The sequence below is a fragment of the Neopsephotus bourkii genome, unplaced genomic scaffold, assembly GCF_033783945.1.
Source record: "Neopsephotus bourkii isolate Nb327-2 ecotype Australia unplaced genomic scaffold, CSIRO-AGI_Nbou_v1 NB_107, whole genome shotgun sequence".
In the NCBI taxonomy this organism is placed as follows: domain Eukaryota; kingdom Metazoa; phylum Chordata; class Aves; order Psittaciformes; family Psittacidae; genus Neopsephotus; species Neopsephotus bourkii.
Genome location: NW_026900624.1, coordinates 16,142,111 through 16,163,567, shown reverse-complemented (window position 1 = coordinate 16,163,567; position 21,457 = coordinate 16,142,111). Strand labels below are relative to the sequence as shown.

At 48.2% G+C, this 21,457-nt stretch overlaps 2 protein-coding genes across 2 annotated transcripts; one reads left to right on the top strand and one right to left on the bottom strand.

The window, feature by feature from the left end:
- The first annotated feature begins 6,696 nt into the window (after positions 1–6,696).
- On the top strand, positions 6,697–9,790 carry ATF4 (activating transcription factor 4). The gene is made up of 3 exons (XM_061363361.1): positions 6,697–7,040; positions 8,042–8,356; positions 8,849–9,790. Exons 2-3 carry the CDS (start codon positions 8,140–8,142, stop codon positions 9,697–9,699), a joined length of 1,068 nt encoding a protein of 355 aa, XP_061219345.1. The 5' UTR covers positions 6,697–7,040; positions 8,042–8,139; the 3' UTR covers positions 9,700–9,790.
- An 8,510-nt stretch (positions 9,791–18,300) lies between these two features.
- On the bottom strand, positions 18,301–20,768 carry RPS19BP1 (ribosomal protein S19 binding protein 1). Its single transcript, XM_061356414.1, has 4 exons — positions 20,570–20,768; positions 20,327–20,518; positions 19,947–20,044; positions 18,301–18,964 (listed from the first exon to the last, which is right to left on the bottom strand). The coding sequence occupies exons 1-4, from the start codon at positions 20,766–20,768 to the stop codon at positions 18,830–18,832; spliced, it is 624 nt and encodes a 207-aa protein (XP_061212398.1). The 3' UTR covers positions 18,301–18,829.
- Between the last annotated feature and the right edge of the window lie 689 nt (positions 20,769–21,457).

The window sequence follows — 21,457 nt, the reverse complement described above, 5'->3', positions numbered from 1 at the left end:
TTCAATACAATACTTTGGCCACAAAGTCTTCTTCTGCAGCTATGACCTAGTTTGCCCATGGCCAGTCCCCCTGTAATACATCTGAGGAACCTCTGCTGAGGCCACCCACAAGCCCCCATGCAAGTTCAGGGAGCAGAGCGTTCTCCAAGTCTTTTGGAAATGTTTTCTTTCTGACATCGTTTGCCAACTCTCCTAACAAGAGACCTCAGGAGGCAAAATGACAGTCATTCAGGAAAAAGCTATAAACGAAATGATACCACAACTGCATCAACATCTGCCAAGACTTTCTCCCTCCTCCTCTGTAAACAAGTATACATTAAAACAGATTGAAGCCTGCTGGTAAATTCCAGCCACTGAGCAGCTGCTGCCTCTGACGAGTGGAGATATATTACTGAATAATGTCTGCAGCATTCTTCCCCAAGGACCTGGGGAGCTACAGCCTCAACAGTGATTTATCCCCAGATGAGTTTCAGAGCTTCATCTGAACTAGCTGTTTTGTCAGTGTTCCCGCTGAAGCTCCCTGCCAGCATCAGAGATAAGAGATCTCTCACACACAAGATATCCCCAGGATTCTGGTTTGTTTCATTAATAGGGTACACCTGTTCACAGTCTTTCCTCCCAGCCTCATCAAGACCCTCTGAAGTTACGTAAAGTTAAAAACAAATCCCCAGTTGCAGCACAGAGAGCATAGTCTGGTCCTTCACCAGCCTTTCACTGTGCATCCCCCCTCACTGAACAATAACTCTCAAATAACTCAAATAACCTTTCCACCCTCTTCAGATGAAGCTGCTAGTTTAGATGCCAAGTTCAGGTGTGCAGCGTGATTGCTACTGGAATGATAAAGGAAGGAGTCCTTGTGCTGACAAGTGTAAGGGGCACTGAGATAGTCAAAGACAAATCCATTGCAGTGACCATGGGTGTTAACTCACTCACTGGTGTCTGTGGCTGTCTGAGATGCTGCAGTCTCATAATCTGTACCTGCTTGTGAGGCCTCAGCTCTTGCTAGCTTCACCAGTGTCACAAAGGAGGAAATGTGCATCACCACTCTCCATCCTTTTGCGCAGAAAGACACAAGGTTGATTGGATTTGATGATCTTAAAGGTCTTTTTCAACCTAGCTGAGTCTATGGTCGGGCAAAACCAGGCACAGGTACATGTTGGGCAAAGAAGAGATTCAGAGCAGCCCTTTGGAGAAGGACTTGGGGGTGCTGGTCAATGAGAAACTGAACATGAGCCGGCTGCAGTGTGCGCTTGCAGCCCAGAAAGCCAGCCGTATCCTGGGCTGCATCAAAAGGAGCGTGACCAGCAGGTCGAAGGAGGTGATCCTGCCCCTTTACTCTGCTCTCGTGAGACCTCACTTGGAGTATTGTGTGCAGTTCTGGTGTCCTCAACATAAAAAGGACATGGATCTGTTGGAACAAGTCCAGAGGAGGGCCACGGGGATGATCAGGGGACTGGAGCACCTCCTGTATGAAGACAGGCTGAGAAAGTTGGGTCTGTTCAGCCTGGAGAAGAGAAGGCTGCGTGGAGACCTCATAGCAGCCTTCCAGTGTCTGAAGGGGGCCTATAGGGATGCTGGGGATGGACTCTTCATTAGGGACTGTAGTGATAGGATAGGGGTAATGGGTTAAAGCTTAAACAGGGGAAGCTTAGATTGGATATAAGGAGGAAATTCTTTCCTGTGAGGGTGGTGAGGCACTAGGATGGGTTGCCCAAGGAAATTGTGAATGCTCCATCCCTGGTGGTGTTCAAGGCCAGGCTGGACAGAGCCTTGGGCAGCATGGTTTAGTGTGAGGTGTTCCTGCCCATGGCAGGGGGGCTGGAACTGGATGGTCTTAAGGTCTTTTCCAACCCAAACCATTCTATGATTCTACGATTTTAAGGCACCTGCCATGTGCAACTCCAGCAGATGCTCAAAACATACAGATACAGACATTTTTATATGCACTGAACAGAGCCTGCAGTGGGGGTCACAGAAACTACAGCTCTGTGAAGAACAACAGTTGACATGAGGTGTTTCCGTTCTTTTATTGCTTGGACAACTGGAAGGCTTTTGTTTGTATCCCACGTGTGCTCATACACATGTGGGATTGTACTTGACCCCCAAGTCCTTTCATCATCATAAAACAAGGCTGGACAATGAAGTAACAAAAAAATCCCCCGATGGTTGGAACAAAAGCCATCCCCCCTCCTCCCTCCCCTTGCACATATATTTTGTTAAACATAATTTTCAACCAGTTGTAGCTTTGTTCAGGAAATTCATGCTTAGGCAAGTTACAAGTTAAAACTCACCTCCCTCTTACCAGATTTGCACAATGTTTTTACTTCTGGCAGCTGGCCACAGCCTAGCCAATTCTGAGTAACAAAGCCTCTGGAGAGCTGTATTTTGTGAGCTAGCACCATGTGCTTGGCATGCCTGCATTTGTTCAGTAAGAAAAATGTAGGTGGACAACGAGGATTATTTCCATAGCTGACTAAAATAATTGAACTGTAAGTTGCAAAAGTAAATTGCAAATTTAATCCTTTTTTTTATTAGTCTCATTTCAAATGTCAGTGATATTTACACAACAGGACAGAAGGAGAAGACAGTGAGGGGGTGGGTAAGCAAAGAATGACTTATTAGAGATTCCATTTAGTGTACTAGTCCAAAACAAACGAGGTAGAGCATATGGTTAACTTATTTTCTGTTTGCGTGTAATCAGAGATGGACGCTAATACCTCCCAGCCTGATCTTTAATCACATATATTCCCTTTTCAATCCAGTTTTAAAATGGAACATCTATAAAGCAATCCCTAAAGAGCTTGGTATGAGAATCTGGCAGAAAAGATCCTTCAGATATTTGTTTGTGCCACATGAGGAGAGAAGCAGCCTAGCACTGCGATTAGCCTGTGCTGTAGAGGCTGTAGGTAACTCTCCCTGAAAATTGTTCAGTGTCTAGCTGCTTTGCCTCATTCCTCCCTTGTGTTTCCTCAGCTCTCCGTCTCCAGGAAAAATTCCTGCTGGTCTCTGGAAATGCTCTCCTCACTGAGGCTTCCTGTCCTTTCTGATGGAAGGTTCTAACAATAGAAATTATCACAAGAATCCCCTCGGGACTCGCCTCACACTCATCCTTCTGCAAAGCAGGCAATGCTCCCTCCTCCCCAGCCACACCAGCAGGGCCCAGGGCTGGCCAAAAGCCCATCTGACCCTTCTCCAGCACACCGAGGCTCAGTGGGGCCCCAGAGCTGCCTGCCCAGTGCCACCATGGAGTGATGTGCCCTCATGATGCAGTGTCTGCCAGCCCTCCTCCCCAGCTGCAGCTCTCCCAGCACTCCAGGAAAGAAAAGACATCTCCATCTCTGCTACTTCTGCTGGTTACCTTCCTGGCCCCAGCAATATGTACTGCCCCCACCTCAATCCCCTGCTACAGAGGCCCATGACTACTTCCCCCCCTTGACACCCCCTGTGAGCATCATATCCAGGCGATCTAGACTGAGTGAGGAGATGTTACTATGGAAACACTGACGTCTTCCTTGTCTTTTGTGCACTTAATAACATAGTATTCAGCGTGTTTATCTCCTGTATAGTTGCTGGTGGAAGAAGAAAACCTCTTCTCCTTTGCCACATTAACTTAAAAAAACCAAAACCCCAACAAACCCATATATTGACCTTCATCTTAATGAAAGAGAAGGGTGAATGGAGGAGGATTGTTCCACCTCCTGGTGCTGCTGTTTGGCTGGAAGTGGCTTTCTGCAGTGCTGCACTTATCAGGGCGGTTCATTGCTCCCCATCAAGGTCACTTTGGCCTCTCTCCTGCAGTGAGCTCTGTACTAGGCGCTCCTATCTCCTGCGGCTGGCCCCTCGCTTCTGGGTCAGACTGGATCTCACTTATCACACCAGCTCTCTTTGCCGACGTACAGTAGCCAGGGCAGGAAAATAACATCCACAGTGCTAAAGCTGTTAACATGTCAGCAGGAGTTCACTGACCATGCACATAAATTAATCTTTCTTCAGAAGCTACCTTTTTTCACTGTAAATTCAATTTTCTTCGGAGCTGCCAGGCTTCTTGACCTTCAAGCTACAAATATATTCTGTAATGCTGAAAAGGAATACTTTTTAGACACTTAAGTTAGCAGTGGGCTCTCTGCTTAGAAATACTTGTCGATTTTTTCTTGTATAAAAAAACCCTACAAATATTTCAACAAAAATTCCCAAGGAATTGTTACTTGGGTTTAAGGAAGTATGTTCTACCTCAGTGAAAAACCCTAACCACAAAGGAGAAACCTCTGACTTAATATGTGCAAATGCAGAGAGACGATTTATAAAGGAATTGCAGTTGAAATGAAAATTCATGCTCGTGAAATGATGTAGCAACAGTAATTCTGCAGTCGTTCAGAAAACACGGAAATATGCTGTTCACTAAATGGCTGGCTTCTGGTTACTTGATTTTGCTTTTTGGATTGGAGATCGTTAAAAATGCAGACAAATTTCCACTAAAGTCTACACAGAAAATGAAAACCACACAGCAAGGAAACCGGCAGATCTGGGCTAAGTTCCTCATTGCATATTCCCTTTTTTGCTTGCGTGATTCTTGCTCACACATACCCAGAGTCCTTTCAGAGAAATCTATAATTATCTTTACAAGATGAAGGCTTGGGTGTGTATAGCATTTCTGTTTATTTAGCTATGATTACAGTTGTACAATCACCCTTTTCACTTAAAGCAGTGGCAAGCAGGCGAGACCTGGGGATGTGAAAGCTCTCCCTCAGCTAGTGAGGACAGGGAGATGCTGTCCACCCATCCAATCACCCACTTGGCTTCTTTAAAAGCTGTTGCGTCCTCTAAACTTTGCTTTGAAGCAAGGTATGTCTGCTCTGTGGTGTATCTAATCAGAACAGTCATCTTAGATCGCTCAGTTGCTACTCTGGTATTTTCTGGCGTTGGAGGACATTTTTCCCTGCCTCCTCCATTTTAATGAGTCATTCCAAAATCTGTGCTTGCATCTAGACAAAAAATAAACCAAGAAAAAAAAACAAACCAAAAAACAAACTACTAAGCAACATGGAGGAAAACCTGCCTTTTTCATTCAGCAGTGGTGTTCAGCTTACTGATGTGAGTGACAGACTCTGCTTTGTAGTGCTGATGGTAACATCAGCCTGCTAAAAGTAAAAACTGGGTCATGCCTGTCCTCACAAATTATCAGCCAAGTTGTTTAATGAGTTCCAGGCAGTTACACCTGAGCAAACTCAGTGAAGGCCATGGCTTTATACAAATACTACCGAGGGCCTAACTGGAAAATAGAGGAGCCTTTCGTAGAAGTAGGTGAGAGCAAGGTGACCTGCAGGACGGTAATGTTTGAACAAGCGAGGGCTGACCACAGCACTCAGAGGTGACAGTGTGCTGGTTGGGAACATGGGAAAGCAACTGTTTGAAGCTGCATAACTCTGACATAGTAAGGAAGCACACAGGTACCCATCACTGAAGCTAACCGATGCTTGACTGACCTCAGGGAAATGATGAAGGGACTGAAACCAGCAGAGAACTGTTGACTCCTGTGAGTTTCCTGCTGGGTTAGCTGGCTGAGCTGGCTCACTGAGGCAGATCTCACAGAGCAGACAGGAACAGGAACGGAGAATGTTGCCTTCTTTCCTAGCATCATGCTGATTTAGATCAGATAAAACATAATGTGAAACTGCGCTTTAAAAACTTTCCTAAGTGACACTGCTCTTTAGAGCTGTGAAGCTATGTAGGTTATCCATTAATGCTCGCATCAGTCTGAGTAATGTCTGAACAAAGCAGCAACTGTGTCAGTGTGAAACTGTGTGGCAGGAGGGGAATTCGGAAATTCTGGGGAACAGCAACTTCATTTTTCAGCATTTGCATGATTAAAGGCATTAATTAGACTCATGCTCTCAGCTGCTCAGGAGCACGGATCTATCTGCATGACCGCTCCAGGTCAGAACTGCGCCATGGCAGCTGAGAGGCACCCTCACACAGGCGAACACACAGCCTGTACCCTGAAACAGCCATAATCGAAGTGCTGCACGTGTGAGGCAGGCAGGGAGGGAAGGCGATGCTGCCCTGGGCTGACACGTTATCTGGTGGAGCAAGAGGCCATGGCGCCCACTGCCTCCCTCAGCACATCAGGGGAGCCATGCCAGCGCCTTGGCCTGAGCAGCAGCTGTCAGCCCCAGCCTCACCTCAGCAGGACTCTGGGCAGAGAACAAAAGGGGCTGTTGGAAACCTAAGGGACACACACACACACACACACACACGTATAGTGCTTCGCACGCGACACGTTAGCGAAGGCGCAGGGCTGCGGTGATGGGCGCACTGACAGCTCCCAGCCATGTCTCCTCAACGCCATTTCCCTACCCCCGTACGACTCCCTTCTCTCTTTGCCCCCCCCCACACCTGTCTTCCTCTGGACCCTGGCCAATAGCAGCTCTGCGTGCACGTGAACAACTAGCCTCTAGCCAATGGAGAGGACCCCTTCCCACGTGGCGGGGTGCATGCGACCTCCTATCAGCCCCCCTCATCCCCCCCGACCTCCCAGGAGCGTCCTCAACTGCTCTGGTCACGTGATTCTGGCGGGAGCAAGAGGGCGGAGGCGCGGATGTACACCATAGAGTCCCTCCATCGCCGCTGTTTTGGAGGGGCAGCTTTTCTCTGCCGCTCCTGGGTTTGACCTGGGGAAGAATAGAACGGGATAATCCCACAGAGACAGGGTACAGGCCATCGGGCGCTGGAGAGAGGCAGGTGACGCTGGGCGGAAGGACACCTCACGGCCGGATCTTGTTTTGCTTCAGGCGGTTAGGATATAAGCGCGGCGCGCGGGCGGTGTCACCTCATTGTCGGCCTGAACCTCGATGAGAGAAGTGGTATTGCGAGTGTCTGTGCGCGCAGCAGCCTCCCGCGCGGCGCGGAACGGAGCAGCGTCCCCTCCCCTGGCCGCCATGGCTCTTTAAGGGCGGCAGGGCCAGCGGCGGCATTGGCCAGTGCAGCAGGCGCAGCAGCAGCGGCGGCGGCCTCAGCACACCCCCGGCATCTGCAACCATGGCGTGAGTATTGTGTGTGAGGGACGGGGAATTCCTCTTACGGGTGTTGATAGTCGCCTGCTTCTCGCCTTAAGGGGGCTGGGAGTGGGGTGTTATATCACACGGTAATGGATGGTATCACCCGGGAAAAAAAAAGTATCGGGGTGAAGAGTGTCCTTGTGGGGCTCAACGTGCCCAGAGCGGAGGGTGTCAGAAATGGGAGGAAATGCTGCTTCAAAAGAAATGACGGGAAATTCCGATGTCGTACTCATGCTTCGAGAAAGCTCGATTGTTAAAAGTTCGGGATTTACCCATTTCATTAGGTTTCCGTGACCATAAAAGTAGCTTATCCGTAGGGAGGTTTTTCTAACCCGCGAGGGAGGACGCTGCTGTAGCTGGGGGGATATGGGGGCTCCTGACAGAGGAGGTACCATTTGATATGTCGTGCCGAGTGGATAAATGGGGGCTGTTCATAAGCTGGCAGCAGTGCTGTAATACTTAATGTTGTAGCTCTTAAGTCTCCGGAGGGTTTTCTGATACGGAGATTGCAGTAGAAGGTGGCGGGTGTGACACTTTTTGCCACACAAACGCCCGGTTCTACGTTGGCTTGTTCCAGAGGGCTCCGCAGTCTTCTCCCACGTCGGCATTGGGCTCGGCTCAGCCCTGTGCAGCCCGAGGCGCTGGAGCCGCGGGTGGAAACGTGGCAGGATACAAAATGGCGGCCGCTGCCGGGGTGGGGAGGTGTGGGACGCGGCAGGATCGCGAAATGGCCGCGGCTGCTGGCATGGGCGCGTGAGTCATGGCGGCGGGTGGGCGGTGCCGGCGCAGCCGTGCCCATATTTGGGCATGAGGAAGCCGCGCGGCCCTCGGTGGGAGAAGCGGCAGCGGGAGCTTGAGGGGAGACATGGAAGGGGTAAAGATGTTGGGTTGCATGTAAACCGCAGTTCCCGAAGTGGGGGGTACTGCTTGTAAAGACACACTGTATCGGTCAAACAAGTACTGATGGATCTAAGTTTCACTCGCAGGTTTTTCAAGGCATCGCACAGCAGCATTGCTGTAGTCGACAACAAAGCCCTCTACTTGTCTGCATCCTTTGACATCAAAGCATTAAAAACTGACGAAGATGAGCCTCTTGAACAACGAGATGCTGTTGGGGGATTTATTATCCCCCTTCAGCCAGCCGTGTTCGGTGGCTGAGGAAAGTCTGGGACTCCTCGATGACTACCTGGAGGTGGCCGAGCCCCTCGGTTCGCATGGGTTCTCCAGCGACAAGGCTAAGGCAGTCTCCTCCAATTGGCTTGCTGTGGACAGTTTAGGCAACACCATAGATAGCAGCCAGGGTAAGGTGTTTGTTACTTAATGCAGCAGTTAAAATGGTGTGTAATGTTCTAATGGTGGGGTGGGGAATAGCTAGCCTTTTTTGTAAATGTAAAGGCAACCTCACATGCATACCTCTGCTTGAAACAATGTGTACTACACTGCTTACACAGTTCAGAAATGCTAGTTATGGGGCTGGTGTATGGTAAAGTGACACTTCTGTTGCTCTTTTAATAACACAGTTACAGTGCTGTTCCCCAGCAGAGGTCACAAGAACCAAGTGTGGCAGTGTGTTTCAAATGGCCCTGAATTATTCTGGCCTTGGAGTAAGGGGAATGGAATGCTGGGATGCTGGCAGGTTCCCTTGTACCCTGCAGTGTTCTGCAGTTAAATGGCAGATTTTTTTAATTTATTTTTTCCATGTGAGGGAGAAGTTGGGTGTTAAATATGAGCTGCTAGATTATATTCAGATGCCTGAACTGGTTTACTGAAATGGCAATTCTTTTTTTGTGCAGAGGATGCCTTCTCTGGCATGGAGTGGATGGTGGAGAAGATGGATCTGAAGGAATTTGATTTTGATGCCCTGTTAGGTGTGGAACATCTGGAAGCCACCGTCTCGCCAGACGAGCTGATGGCCACGTTGGAAGACACGTGTGATCTCCTATTTAACCCTGCCATCCCAGAATTCCACAGCAAAGAACCTCCACTGATAACAGACCTAATCACCCATCTCCCTGAATCACCCACTGGAGTAGATCCAGTGGCCCCATTGGCTTCCCTTTGGTCTTTTCCCCTTTCCCCAGGGTCTCTGACTTCCACTCCAGACCACTCATTTAGCTTAGAACTGGGTAGTGAAGTGGATGTTTTGGAAGGTGAAAGAAAACAGGAGGGCCCTGCCTTTGTGGTAGTGATCACCAAGTCTGAGAAAGAGGAGGAGAACCATTCCGATGATAGTGGAATATGCATGAGCCCAGACTCTTACCTGGGAACACCCCAGCATAGCCCTACCAATTCAGTTGGATCCCCCAATGACAGCCGGTTCCCTGCAGAAACCAGCTGTGGCTCTGTGCAGGCCAAACCCTATGATCATCCTGCAGAGAGGGTAGTGTCAGCGAAGATAAAGGGAGAAAAGAAAATAGATAAGAAACTGAAAAAGATGGAGCAGAATAAGACAGCTGCCACACGTTACCGGCAGAAGAAGAGGGCAGAACAGGAGGCACTCTCTGGGGAGTGCAGAGAGTTAGAGCAGAAAAATCAGGCCCTGAAGGAGAAGGCAGATTCCCTTAGTAAGGAAATCCAGTACTTAAAAGATCTGATTGAAGAGGTCCGCAAGGCCAAGGGCAAAAGAGCTAGAGTCACTGAGTAGGGTAGTCAGCAGTTTTTATGTGCATGTATATAAGCTTGCTGCTAAGGCTGTGTATTGCTGTCTAATAAATTATTTTATAATAAACTTTAAATTACAGTGTGAGGTAACTGGCTACCTGTGAAATGGGTGCACCACACCTAGGTGTAAACACAGACATACCGGATTACTCATGTCTTCATAGAATGCTGTGTGACACTGAGGTGCTTCTGCTGGGTGATGGAGGCGGTGTGGATGTTGAATGTGCTTTGAAGTTGTTTAGAGGATGACTGATGTGGGTTGTTGCTACAATTTGCACAATAGATGCGTGTACCACCATGAGGGGTGTTATATTGAGGTGCTCTAAGTTTTCCCGTAGTAAGGTGTAGTCCCGTTAAAGAATTTTATCTTCGGGAGTTCATTGAAGGTAAGACTGGTGGAAGGTTCAGAATTGCCAGAACTGAACATTCTGAAGGAGGTGAGTGGGAATGTAAAACATAATGGGAAAACTCAGTAGCTGTGAACATGAGTTTAAGGAATGAGCAGCTTGCTGAGAGCTTGTGGAGCAGGCAGTGGCACTGCTGAACTGGCACTTAGGGTTTCTTATCTCTGTGTTGGTCAGCAGATGCCCAAAATGAGGGGGTGTGATTGTTGTCTCAGGGTGGTGGGGCTGGGGTAGGAACTGCCCTTGTATTCTAGATGAACTGGACCGAATGGGTGGGGTTACTCTTGTTAATGTCCATGTGAAGGACTTGGAGACATCTCCAGGCTGCCTCCAAGGAGTCAAATCTTAGGTATGAATGTAAATTTGGCTTTTTACCAAGGAGGAGATGAGTTTGTTAAAGCCCTACTCCCAGGTTAGCTGAGCAGCTGGTGTGGGGAAGGTGCCCCTGGTGCTCTGGAGCAGGGTGTGTATGCTGGGGATATTGGTTGGGGTTGTTGACAGCAAGTGGCAGCCTGGCTCCTGGGGTTTGTGCTCAGCAGAGCCATGGTAGATGAGTAAATTCCCTGGTGCTGGAGTGTGGCAGCAGAAAAAACCCACCCTTGCTGTGATACAGCATCTGTTAAACACTGCAGAGAACTTGGGCAGGCAGGAACCTGTGTAGCAGGGTGGTTTCTGCTTGTGGATGTTAATTGTTGGCCTTCAATTACTGGGTAAATTTATAGTCCAGCCACTCAATGCAAGGAATGTTTGGTGCTTGATTCTCGTGAGGTTCTGAGCATGGGTGAAGTTCCACATCCAGCATGGCTGTGCTCTGCTGATAGAAGATTCAGGATTTGGGATGTGCCATTTTTAATCATTTAGTGTATGGGTTTTTTTCCTTTTCTTGGCCACTGATACCCAGATTTAGCAGCACCCGATCTCTGCTTGGTCTGTTGGAGCCAGCGTTGGCATGTGGATGTGCACATCCTTCCCCAAGGAGTTTTCTTTTCACTTGCACTGACACGAATCGGGAAGCTCCCCAGCTCAGACACTGCAGGTCCCAGCCTGCCTGGCAGGGAGGGCTGAGCACGCCAGCCTTGGTGGTGACTGGCCACCAAGACTTGTCTGTGCTTATAGCTGGTGCCTGAGTGACGTGGATGCTATTCCCTGTTGGGAGTTAGGGCTCATGCCACATTGGAAGTAGTGTGGATAATTAAGACCTTCATCTTGGATTTCATGAGACAGTGGGTAGCCCAGACTCCTCACCTTCATGAGAGCATCTGCCTCTCACCTCCTGAGCAAGCACTTTGATGGGCTGTATAAATAAGAAGCTCCAGCCTGGCAGGCAGTGTAAGGTCCTGCTTGAAGTGCTGCTTTGTTCTCCAGAGCTTACTGGTAACTGCATGCAAGGAACTGCTCTGATTTGGGAAGCAGCACAACATAGTAGATACCTTCAGATCAGGTGGACCTGCCAGACTGGGGATGGGGATAACTAGAGGCAGGAAAGCCCAGTGAGCAGGACAGTCTTTCCTTTGATGGATCAAATCTGTACCTGAGATGGCAACCGGTTGGTCTCAGCTGAGCCATGGAAAACAGTATAACTGGTGTGAGCGTATGAGCATGTGGCTTCGCTGTGCAGGGCAAAACTGTCCTCTCCTCCCCAAACTGATCCCCCTTTGCAGCCACAGGGCGACCATCTCCAGTTCTTTCAGAGCCATTGCAAATTCTGCTTAAACCTGGCAGCAGCCCGTACTCAGCTCAGCCAAAGCCTGGAGAGATTGGCAGGACATATCCCCCACCCCATAGCAGGGCTGTCTGTGAGCCACCCCTCACTAAAATTGATTTCTCTTTGAGTCCATGCTCTGCAGGCAGATGAGGGAGTGTCTGTGGCAGCCAGTAGATACATGATTATGGTTTCTACAGCCCTCCAGAGAGTATGTAGCTCCAGTTTACTAATTGCAATCACTCCAGCAGATCAGAGCTGGAACAGGAGACAAGGAATGCATGACGCACATGTGCTGCTTTGCTCTCTGCCCTGTATCCATGTGTGTGTTTTACAGGACTCCTTACAGGAGAACCAGAAACCTGCCCTTAAAAATCTGTCGGTGTTATTATGCTGAGGCTCTGAGCCTGCAGCTCTGCAGAGGCAGCCAGTATGGCAACCTTATGCAACGCCTGCTGAAATGACGCCGCGTTTCCATACTTAGTAACTTCGTTAAGATTTTTACACTGCCTAGAGATTAGGGCTGACTTCCTCTGCATTTGTCGCTTAGGCTTCTCCTCCAGGCTTGTATTGGGCACAGCCAGCATCACGCCACTTGGCGTTGCAGCTCAGCAGCACAGCCAGCATGCTGCAAGAGGCAAGGAACACTGAGGACACCATCACGTAACCAACTCCAGCCTGCGGGAGAAAAGGTCTGATAGCCTCCTGCCTGCTGACTGATCTTACACTTTGCACACTTCAGGAGCTGTCTTCTTTTTCCTCCGAACAAATGTGCTTCAGTTGAATCCTTGCAGCTTGCATACAGTTTGATACCATGTCCAGAAATGCAGTGCATGAATGCAGGCCTTACCCACCCCTGGAGGAGCCTGGTTCTACATACTTGGAAGCAGGAGAATTCCCCAATCTACCTATATAAAAACTATTTGAATCTGAAGTTGCCAGATGGGATTTGTGTCTTATTTTCCCTCTGAATTTATTCAGAGGAATTTATTCTGAATTGATTCACTGCCCTTTAGGACAATGAAGTGGCCTTCACATGCACAGCATGCATGACCCTCAGGCTCCTGATCCCTTACCCAATTTTGTACTTCATGGTAAACAGGAGTCCAACATTCCTATACATAACCAAACAACACCCAGCGGTTCACTGCTGGCAGAGCTGCTCTGACAACATACGGACCCTTCTCACGAGCTTGTTTCTGCTCTTAGCACAGTATCAATAACCACTTCCCTCTTTGCCCTGCCTTTGGAAAGACCCAGTCGCTTACACTTCTTGCAAACAGGAAGAGGAAACCACCACTGCTGATAACTCCTTTGCATGCCTGTGTGGAGAACCAGATGCACCTCTGCAGCATGCATCGGAAAATAAATCCCCAGTTGCAGCTTTGGAGAACAAAGAAAGAATGACGATAAAGTCTTCCAAATATCTTTTGCCCTGGCAGGAAGCACAGGAATAGCTGCAAGGACAGGCTGTCCTTTGGGAGATGAATGCTCCCCCTGCACCCTTGAGCTGCACTGGTAGAAAGGAAATGTGGGTTATTCTCATCAGAACAATTCCACATGGGGTAGTCCAGCCATAGCCCTCTCTCCCCCACTCCCAAAGCCTCTGAAGAGGAATCATATTCCTCTTGGAAAAATGTATTCCTTGTCTTGCTCGTGATTCCCACAGCCCTGTTAAGTATTGCCTCACCTTTTCTTTAGGTATGGTTTAGCTTCTGTTCATGGCATATCCATATACTTTCTCTGTTTTGAGATGTCCCTTGCTTTCACAACCCTCACTGTTGTATAGTCGCCCTTCTCCGCTTACTAAACCCAGTTCATGATTCAGAAAGCCATTTTTTCCAGGGTGGGAAATCTATGTATTTTTTGGCCCGAATAATGCCAGTTTTCTTTTATCTTTCCATAGACTTAGGCTTTCAAAAACAACAGGATCCATATAGTCCTTCCTATATGCATAGTTTCATGTTGTGCATACTCATTTTTTCTTAACAGAGTTCAAGTACCATATAGAGACAATCTAACTTCCTCTGTCCTCCTGCTGTATTCACAGCCTTGCTGTGCAGTTCAGCACATACACTCCTGTTACGCTTAATTTCCAGTCCAAAGACAGTTTTGGGGTCTTACCATAAGCACCCTCCCTGCCAGGCCAAAAATCTGATCATAGAATCCCAGACTGGTTTGTGTTGGAAGAACCTCAAAGCTCATCCAGTTCCAACCCCCTGCCACGGGCAGGGACACCTTCCACTAGAGCAGGTTGCTCCAAGCCCCGTCCAAGCTGGCCTTGAACACTGCCAGGGATGGGGCAGCCACAACTTCTCTGGGCAGCTTGTTCCAGGGCCTCATCACCATCACAGGGAAGAATTTCTTCCTAATGTCTAATCTAAATCTCCCCTCTGTCAGTTTAAAGCCATTTCCCTTGTCCTATCACTACGTGCCCTTGTAAAAAGTCCCTCTCCAGCTTCCTTGTAGGCCTTGTTAGGTACTGGAAGTTTCTCTAAGGTCTCCCCAGAGCATTCTTTCCCCAAGCTGAACAACGCCAACTCACCTTTGCTGTCTTTCCCATTGAAATGCTTCAGGCCCACAGGTTTGACCTTGTGAATTAAGAGGCATTCAGTCCCCTGACCCAGACAATACCATTTTGGCTGCTCAGGTATCCCAGGTATGCTGCCTTTGCATTATTTTCAGTGCAGTCATGCAGTGTCACAAGCCACTGAACGAAGCTACGTTGACCTACAAACTCCAATTTCCCTATTCCATAGGTGCTAGCTGCCTCTCATTTCTCCTTCAGCTTCTCTTTTCCTCTCTTTTACACATACACACCCATTTAAAAGATGGCAGGGAGCGAGTTCCAAGCGCAGCAGACACGTCAGCTTCATTTATATAGGGCAGAGAATCTCCTTGTCCTGTACCTCCTCTCCACGTCCATTGTTGTGCATGGGCAGCCTAGTCTTTACCTCCTATTAAAGGAGATAAATGATCCTGCTGGCACACAAACGGTGCAGCTCAGGACAGACCAGCTTGGCAAGATCACTGGTTTGCCCTGCCAACAGCTAATTCATCCAGAAAAAGGTGTGTGTCACCCTGTAGACAGCTGCAGGGCAACCTCCATGCTTTTTATTTCCCCTGCCCCCACCAGTTAGTGGTTGGCACTGTTAATCCTATTTAATGTAACTATGGATAGACACACAAACCTTTAATCCGTTTCAAATCTACTAACCCTTCAGCCTGCCTTGGCTGGAGTTCAACAGCCTGTCTTCTTTTACACTCCTCATTTTTAGCTGGATTGATGGGTCTCCAAATGAGAAACTTCCTTGTGCTGTAACTTTCCTCTTGCGAGTTATTCAGGGCACTGCTTCTGTGCACTCTTTCTACAACAACCAGTCTCTTACCCAAGGCATTCCAGAGCCTGTCGGTGTTGTAGGTGCTGGTGCTGTGTTGATCAACAGCAAGACTAGAAGAGGAGCCAGTAATGAAAAGGAAACCAGAGGCAGAGATTCCCAAAGGCTCCATCTCCCTGCTTCCCCTTTTCCTCCCAATTTCCCCCTAGCTTTTTCAGTGTTTTTTTTTTTTAAGCCTGAATGTTTGCCTGAGCATGTTTCTAGTCTCTTTTTGTTCACTGTCAACCAGGTTTGTTACTGCTGTGTCATTTCAGAGGCAAGAAGTTCATTAGTGCCCCGAGCAAACATGTTTTCTTGGTTTACATTTGCGGTCCTCCCCTCTCCTGTATATGTAACATTGATGTTAGCTGTTGTTGTTTCCTATCCTAAAGAAATAAAGACTTGCTGATAGAGCAGAGGCTGTATCAGCTTACATTAGCTTGTACCCATCTGAACAAATCTTCCTGTTTGCTTTCCGCTCACATAACGAAGGGGAAAAAAGCCATTAATGGGCTTGATGAATCTTATTCACAGTAAGCTAGCTCAACACCGAGCATCTGGTAACCATTTTGCCTCCTCTAAACTGTCTTCCTGGGAAGGTTCTACCACATTAATAACACTCCAGAGCTTTTATTTGCATTTATATTAAATCTGCTGCTGCTGCCTCCCATTACGACTCCCTGCTGTGTGTGGGTGAGGATGCACTGTAAGATGGCACCCTCCTCCTTCTTCCCCAGCTCAGCCACCTCTATTTTCTGCTGCAGGGTGCTCAGCTGGTGTCGCAGAGCTGGGAAGAGAGCCAGCAGCCTGATGAGCTCAACCAACATGCAGCCCTCACACCGCAGCAGTGGGATGTCTCTCTGCGCTACCGCTCACAACTGCACGGGAGGGTAATGCCAGGTCCAAGGGTTGAGGGCTGCTAGGAAAAGCAGCTATGGCCGCGGCTCCTTCCTTAACTCCCTCTTCTCTTTTACAAGAGCCGGAAAAGTCTCTGCAAGGAACAGAGAGATGGCACAGGTTGCTCCAAGAGAGCTACCTCCTCAGGTCCCAGCACAGCCGAGGAGCTGGAATGATGTAGGCATGACTAGACCGTAACACAGACAGCTGGAAGTATGAGATGCTTAGCTTCAGCTTATCACAAGGCACATGCCACTCAACGGTACTTATTTTCCCTCTAGCTTATAAGACATTCTCCTCAGGGGCCAACTCTTGCCACAGTGTGCAGGTGGCACTGCTGTTCTTTCATAGGATCTCCTACTCTCCTGGAGAGGGAGAAAATCAAGGCAGAACATGCTAGATCTTTGCCCTTGCGGAAGATGGTTTATCTAGAGCCACCCGCTCACTTCTGCTTGCATTTCCTGGCTGTACAACCAAGGTTTGATTTCAGATGGCAAAATCAAATCTGTCAGGTAGCTTTGCCCTCTTCAACAATATACCACCTCATGGCATACAGCCACAAGAAGTATGGTGATTATTTGTGTTGGCTCTAATAGTCTTTCCAGCCAGTAATGAGAGCCACCATCCAATTTTAAAACTCCACAGATCTAGGTGTTATTATCCTTGGGGAAAACTGCCCTGGGCCATGCTTTAAAGTTCCTCATTAACCAAAAGAACAACTTTACAGTTTGCTTACATATGCAAGCAAACAAGCTAGGTTTTGCACGAAGACAGCGAACCACATTACCTTAGTGCTTCTCTCTGATGGTTTTGCTTTCCTTAGCCTGCAGAAGGGCCCAGGAGCTGAACAGCCACAGAAACAAGCCTGTGTAGAAGGCACTGGTAGAGGAAGGGGGGGTTAACATGAAGGACGTCTGTAAAGTTAAAGCAGCTGCCAAATGCTGAAGATGAGGGCTTGAAACAAAACAACACCCCAGAAATCTACCTTTCAAACCTGAAATTGTGGCACATCCAGCTTTTTCACATTGTTAATTGTCTCTGTGACAGCTCCACGCAGAGCTGCATGTGTTAGACCAGCTCACATACACTGCAGCGTGCACAGAGGTTTTAAGGAGACACATGCTGCATGCACATTTTGCTCACCTACTTTTTCAAACTGTTTCCATTTTTTCAAGAAGCAAAAGGTCATTCTCTTTTTTTCCATTTTTTTTTTTTTCAATTTGGAAGCAAGATCAAACTGAAAAAGAAGGGGCTTGGTCTTTGAACTGTTCCATTTTTACTATTTTTGGCTGCAGATAGTTGAACTTGATCCCATTACAACAAATCTCCTCCCATTCACTATTACACAATTTCCAGTACGTGCACTTCAGGATGCTCACTACTTTCCCTGTCTGGGCCTCATACATCTGGGTGACCTTCCCTCCCATGCAGACAAGAGAGGAAGAACGCAACACAGGTGACACAGACTTCTGACAGCATCAGGAATTATAATCAGAAGGCAGGGAACGTATACCGAATTCCTGACAGTGCTGACATCCAAGCACCTGCTGCTCAGGTCAACCAAGCCTCTTGTAATCACAGTCTAACCAGAATTTGGCATTAGTCCTTTTCTTTACCTTTTTTACAGACTTCCCATCTTTTCAGGTAAGGGGCAGCTAAGGGCGGTGGCCCCCCAGGCAGCACATTTAGTGGTTTAGTTTGGAAGTGTTTGGAACAACATCCCCACCTGCCGGGCCTTCTCTTTGTTGCAGCTGGGAATTTAGCAGTAGCCTGACCTTCCCTTCAACCCAGCACCACAACTGTGGCTCACATTTTGACTTGGTGCCGAGACTAACAGTGGGTTATAACCCCTTCTGGATACAGGGGCTGGCAGCGCCCAGAAGCGGTGCCCTCCTAACGTGTCTGAACCTCAGTGGGAGGCTCAGGGATAAGCATGCAAAGGACAACTTTCTCCATGTGAGAGCTCTTCCTTGGAGACTGAGTAGGCAAAACAGGGGAGTCATCTTCATTCCAACCTACACTTTTTGAAGGCCTGAGTGTGTCAGAAAGAAGATTAAATACATGTGTCAACATGAATCAGGCCATTTACACAACTGAATCATCCTAAAGTGAGGGATGCCTGGATCAGAACAGTGACACAATCTGTCTTCATCAAATGTAGCTTGTCACAATAATCACTATTAAAAAGGCAAAGAGAGGTGGTGTCTGCAACAATTATTTAATCAAACAACATATAAAAACTTTTTACAATGACTGAAAAACCTGACAGAGGCTGTAATAAGAACAGAAGCTGCAAGGCTACTCAGATTTAACAACCTTCCCTTCATGGGTACCTACTGTGGGTCCAAAACGCTTCTCTATTCAGATACAATACTTTAAATGGTCCCTGCTAATAACACAAGTAGCAGAAGCCTTACATCCTGTAGAAGGCAACAAGACTTATATTTGGCTTGGTCTACCCTTCTACACTAAGAATGCAAGGCATGGTGACTGGAGGGAGATAATTATAAAGATAACGCGTCTCAGAGCCAAGAGAACCTCCATGGCTCTAGCTGGCCAGTATCAAGTTCTGCACAGATGCAGAGCTGCTCTGCAAGCCTAACATTAAAGCACTTGCTGACAGAGGCACATCTCTGATGTCTCATCTCAAACACACAGAGGAAATGGCCAATCCAGCGTGCCAAGCACTCAGCTACAAAAAGACTGGAGCTGTGAGAATCCCTGTCATGTTGTTTATGGTATCCCAAAGTATTCCCTCTCAAATTTACGGAAGTCTTCCTCAGTAAAGACAGTGCCCTCGGGCTTCTTCTTTGCTGCCTTCTTTGGAGGCTGATCTTTGGCCTTCCTGCCTCTGTTCTGAGCAAGAACCTTCAGATGATATAAAAAAAAAAGGAAAAAAAAAGAAAAAATCCCAGTCATTGTTATCCAGACCAAACCATAAAAATGACGATTTTTCAAGCTCACTTCTGCATCCCGGCTGTTCTACTAATCCCCTGCTATATCCCAGAATGCCTCCGAAGAAAAGTGAGAGGCAATCACCAATGTCAACTAAAGCAGGTCACTGGGACAACAGCAAATACCAATTTAGTAATTGGAGTCAAATATGAAAACTGCTCTTTGGTAATCATCACAGGGACAGAAACCCTTATTTAAATTCAGACCTTTCTGAAACTATGACTTTCTTTTATCCTGTCTCTCCGGGATAAATCCCAGTTGATGGAATTCCCTCTGCATTTTCTAATACAGTCACCTCCTTTCACAGTCTCCAGCCTGAGAAACACTGGCTTAAACCACTTGGTTTATATAAGTTAACAACCTGCATCTCATAAAAATCGCCCAAGATTCTCGTAGTGTCAGCTATTCTCCTCTTCAAATCCTGTCATGGGACTTCTTTTTGGGGAAGAACACAGGTTAAATTCTCAGGTTATGAGAAACATCATTCAAGATGCTAAGAAATGCCCATTACATGAGCCAGCAGCACATCTGGTTCCTCGCAAAACAGCCTCCAGCTACAGAGGACAGTTTGATCAACAGCAAGAAGGCCTGAACGAGGGCTTCTTTGACAGCTGAAGCTATGAAATATCTTTGGTAATTAAGAAAAGCCAACAGCTGCCAGTACATGTTAACTAGTATAAGAGAACATCATACATTCTTGTATTAACAAGATGATAAACATGTCACTTTGGTTTAGTATGTTACTTTGTCAGTGCACACAGAAATTCCTCAACACCTTGCTGGCAGAAACTTGTGTTCTTTGCATAGGGTCTAAGCTGGAAGATCTGGGAGTGACCCCCATTCACCTGTGTTCCTCAGCAGAAGCAAGACCCCCAAACAGAAGTGACCATCTTACTTTTTCCGTGACTGCTCTGTTTGCAGCAAGTCGTCCTTTCAACATGTACCGCAGGTTTTCTCTCAAGTGATTCACAGCCTTCTTCTTATGATACTCCTCTAGGTCAAAGCAGAGTGGGACACAACACATCAGCTGTGCATCCAGGCAGCATGCAAGGGCAGACACAGGAGGACAGCAAGGCCCCGGGAAAAAGAAGCAGCGCTACAGCTCAGGGAGAAGTGTGCATCCATAGATCTGGCTATACTGAAGTAAGGGACACCAGGAGAATGAGAAGGGATGGATACAAACGGCTGAGAGACCGGCTGAGAGGGCGCGGTGCGAGGGCTGTGGAGAGTGGAAAAGCCACTTCTCCCTCCTCCCAGAGCCGAGCCGCCACTCACCTATTGCCGACTTCACGACTCTGCCCTTGACCGTAGCCCCGTTCCTGCCGGGCTCCGGCGCCCTCTTCCTCCGCCTGGCAGCACCCGCCGCCCTGAGGCCATTCCTCCTGCGCTGGAGCCCCGGCGGCGGCGCCTTTCCTCGGCCTGAAGTGGGCAGAGGGGTGGAGTTACCCCGGCCGTACACCGGGAATCACCCTCCCCACACACCCCGCTCCCCACCAGCTCACCCGGAAGCTCCGGCACCTCCAGCAGCTCTAGCCCCCGCCGCAACAGGGAGGCCGACATCACCGGCGGTCAGCTTCCGGCTCGTCACCTCTGCCCCTTCCGTCTCCGCGGCGGCACGCTTCCGGCGCCGTGCCCGGACTGGCGCACATGCGCGGGGGGAGCTACAGCGGGCGCTGGAAGGGGAGGGGAGGTTTGTGGCGCCATATTGTATGGACATCACCTCACCTCACCTCACCTCAGGCCCGTCCTCAACTCGCGTCGCGTACAGCGATTGCGACAGGTTCTTGCTGGTGATCCTTTGTTACCGTTCCTCTGCACTGTGTGTCCCGCAAGTCTTCTGTGTTACACCCTCTTGGGGCCACTGCAACAGTGCCACGCCTCCAAGGGGTCCTTGCCATCACAGGGATAAGAATAGTAACAACAGCCAGGAGGAAGGCAGTCGTGTCGTGTTTTGCCTTGGTGAGGCCGCAGAATCAAGATTTAACTCCGAGCTAGGCTCCTCTCAGGCACAGAAGTTCCCTCTGCCATAAATTGTATCTATTATTCAGTATTACTTTGTTTATTTAAAGCTCTCTTCCCTCATTTTTGCCCTAGAGACTTGATGCTAGTATCTGCTAAATTTAGCTATCATCTGAATAAAGCTTACTCAGTTAACAGCCAGTGCAGGCAATAATAAGCTAGCACTGGAGAAGAAGGAGAGGTGTTCATTCTCCCTCAGGCATGTCCTGCAGGAGAAGGTGATGTAAGCAGCTCTCATTGTTTCTCATAGTAATAATCTCCTAACAGGCAAGTTATAATATATAATAACAGTTAAACCTCAGTTCATTAAAAGGCATTATTTCTCTGGAAATTGTTCTCTAGCCTCCACAGATGTCACCTCAGTGCATGTCCTACTGTTCATTCTCT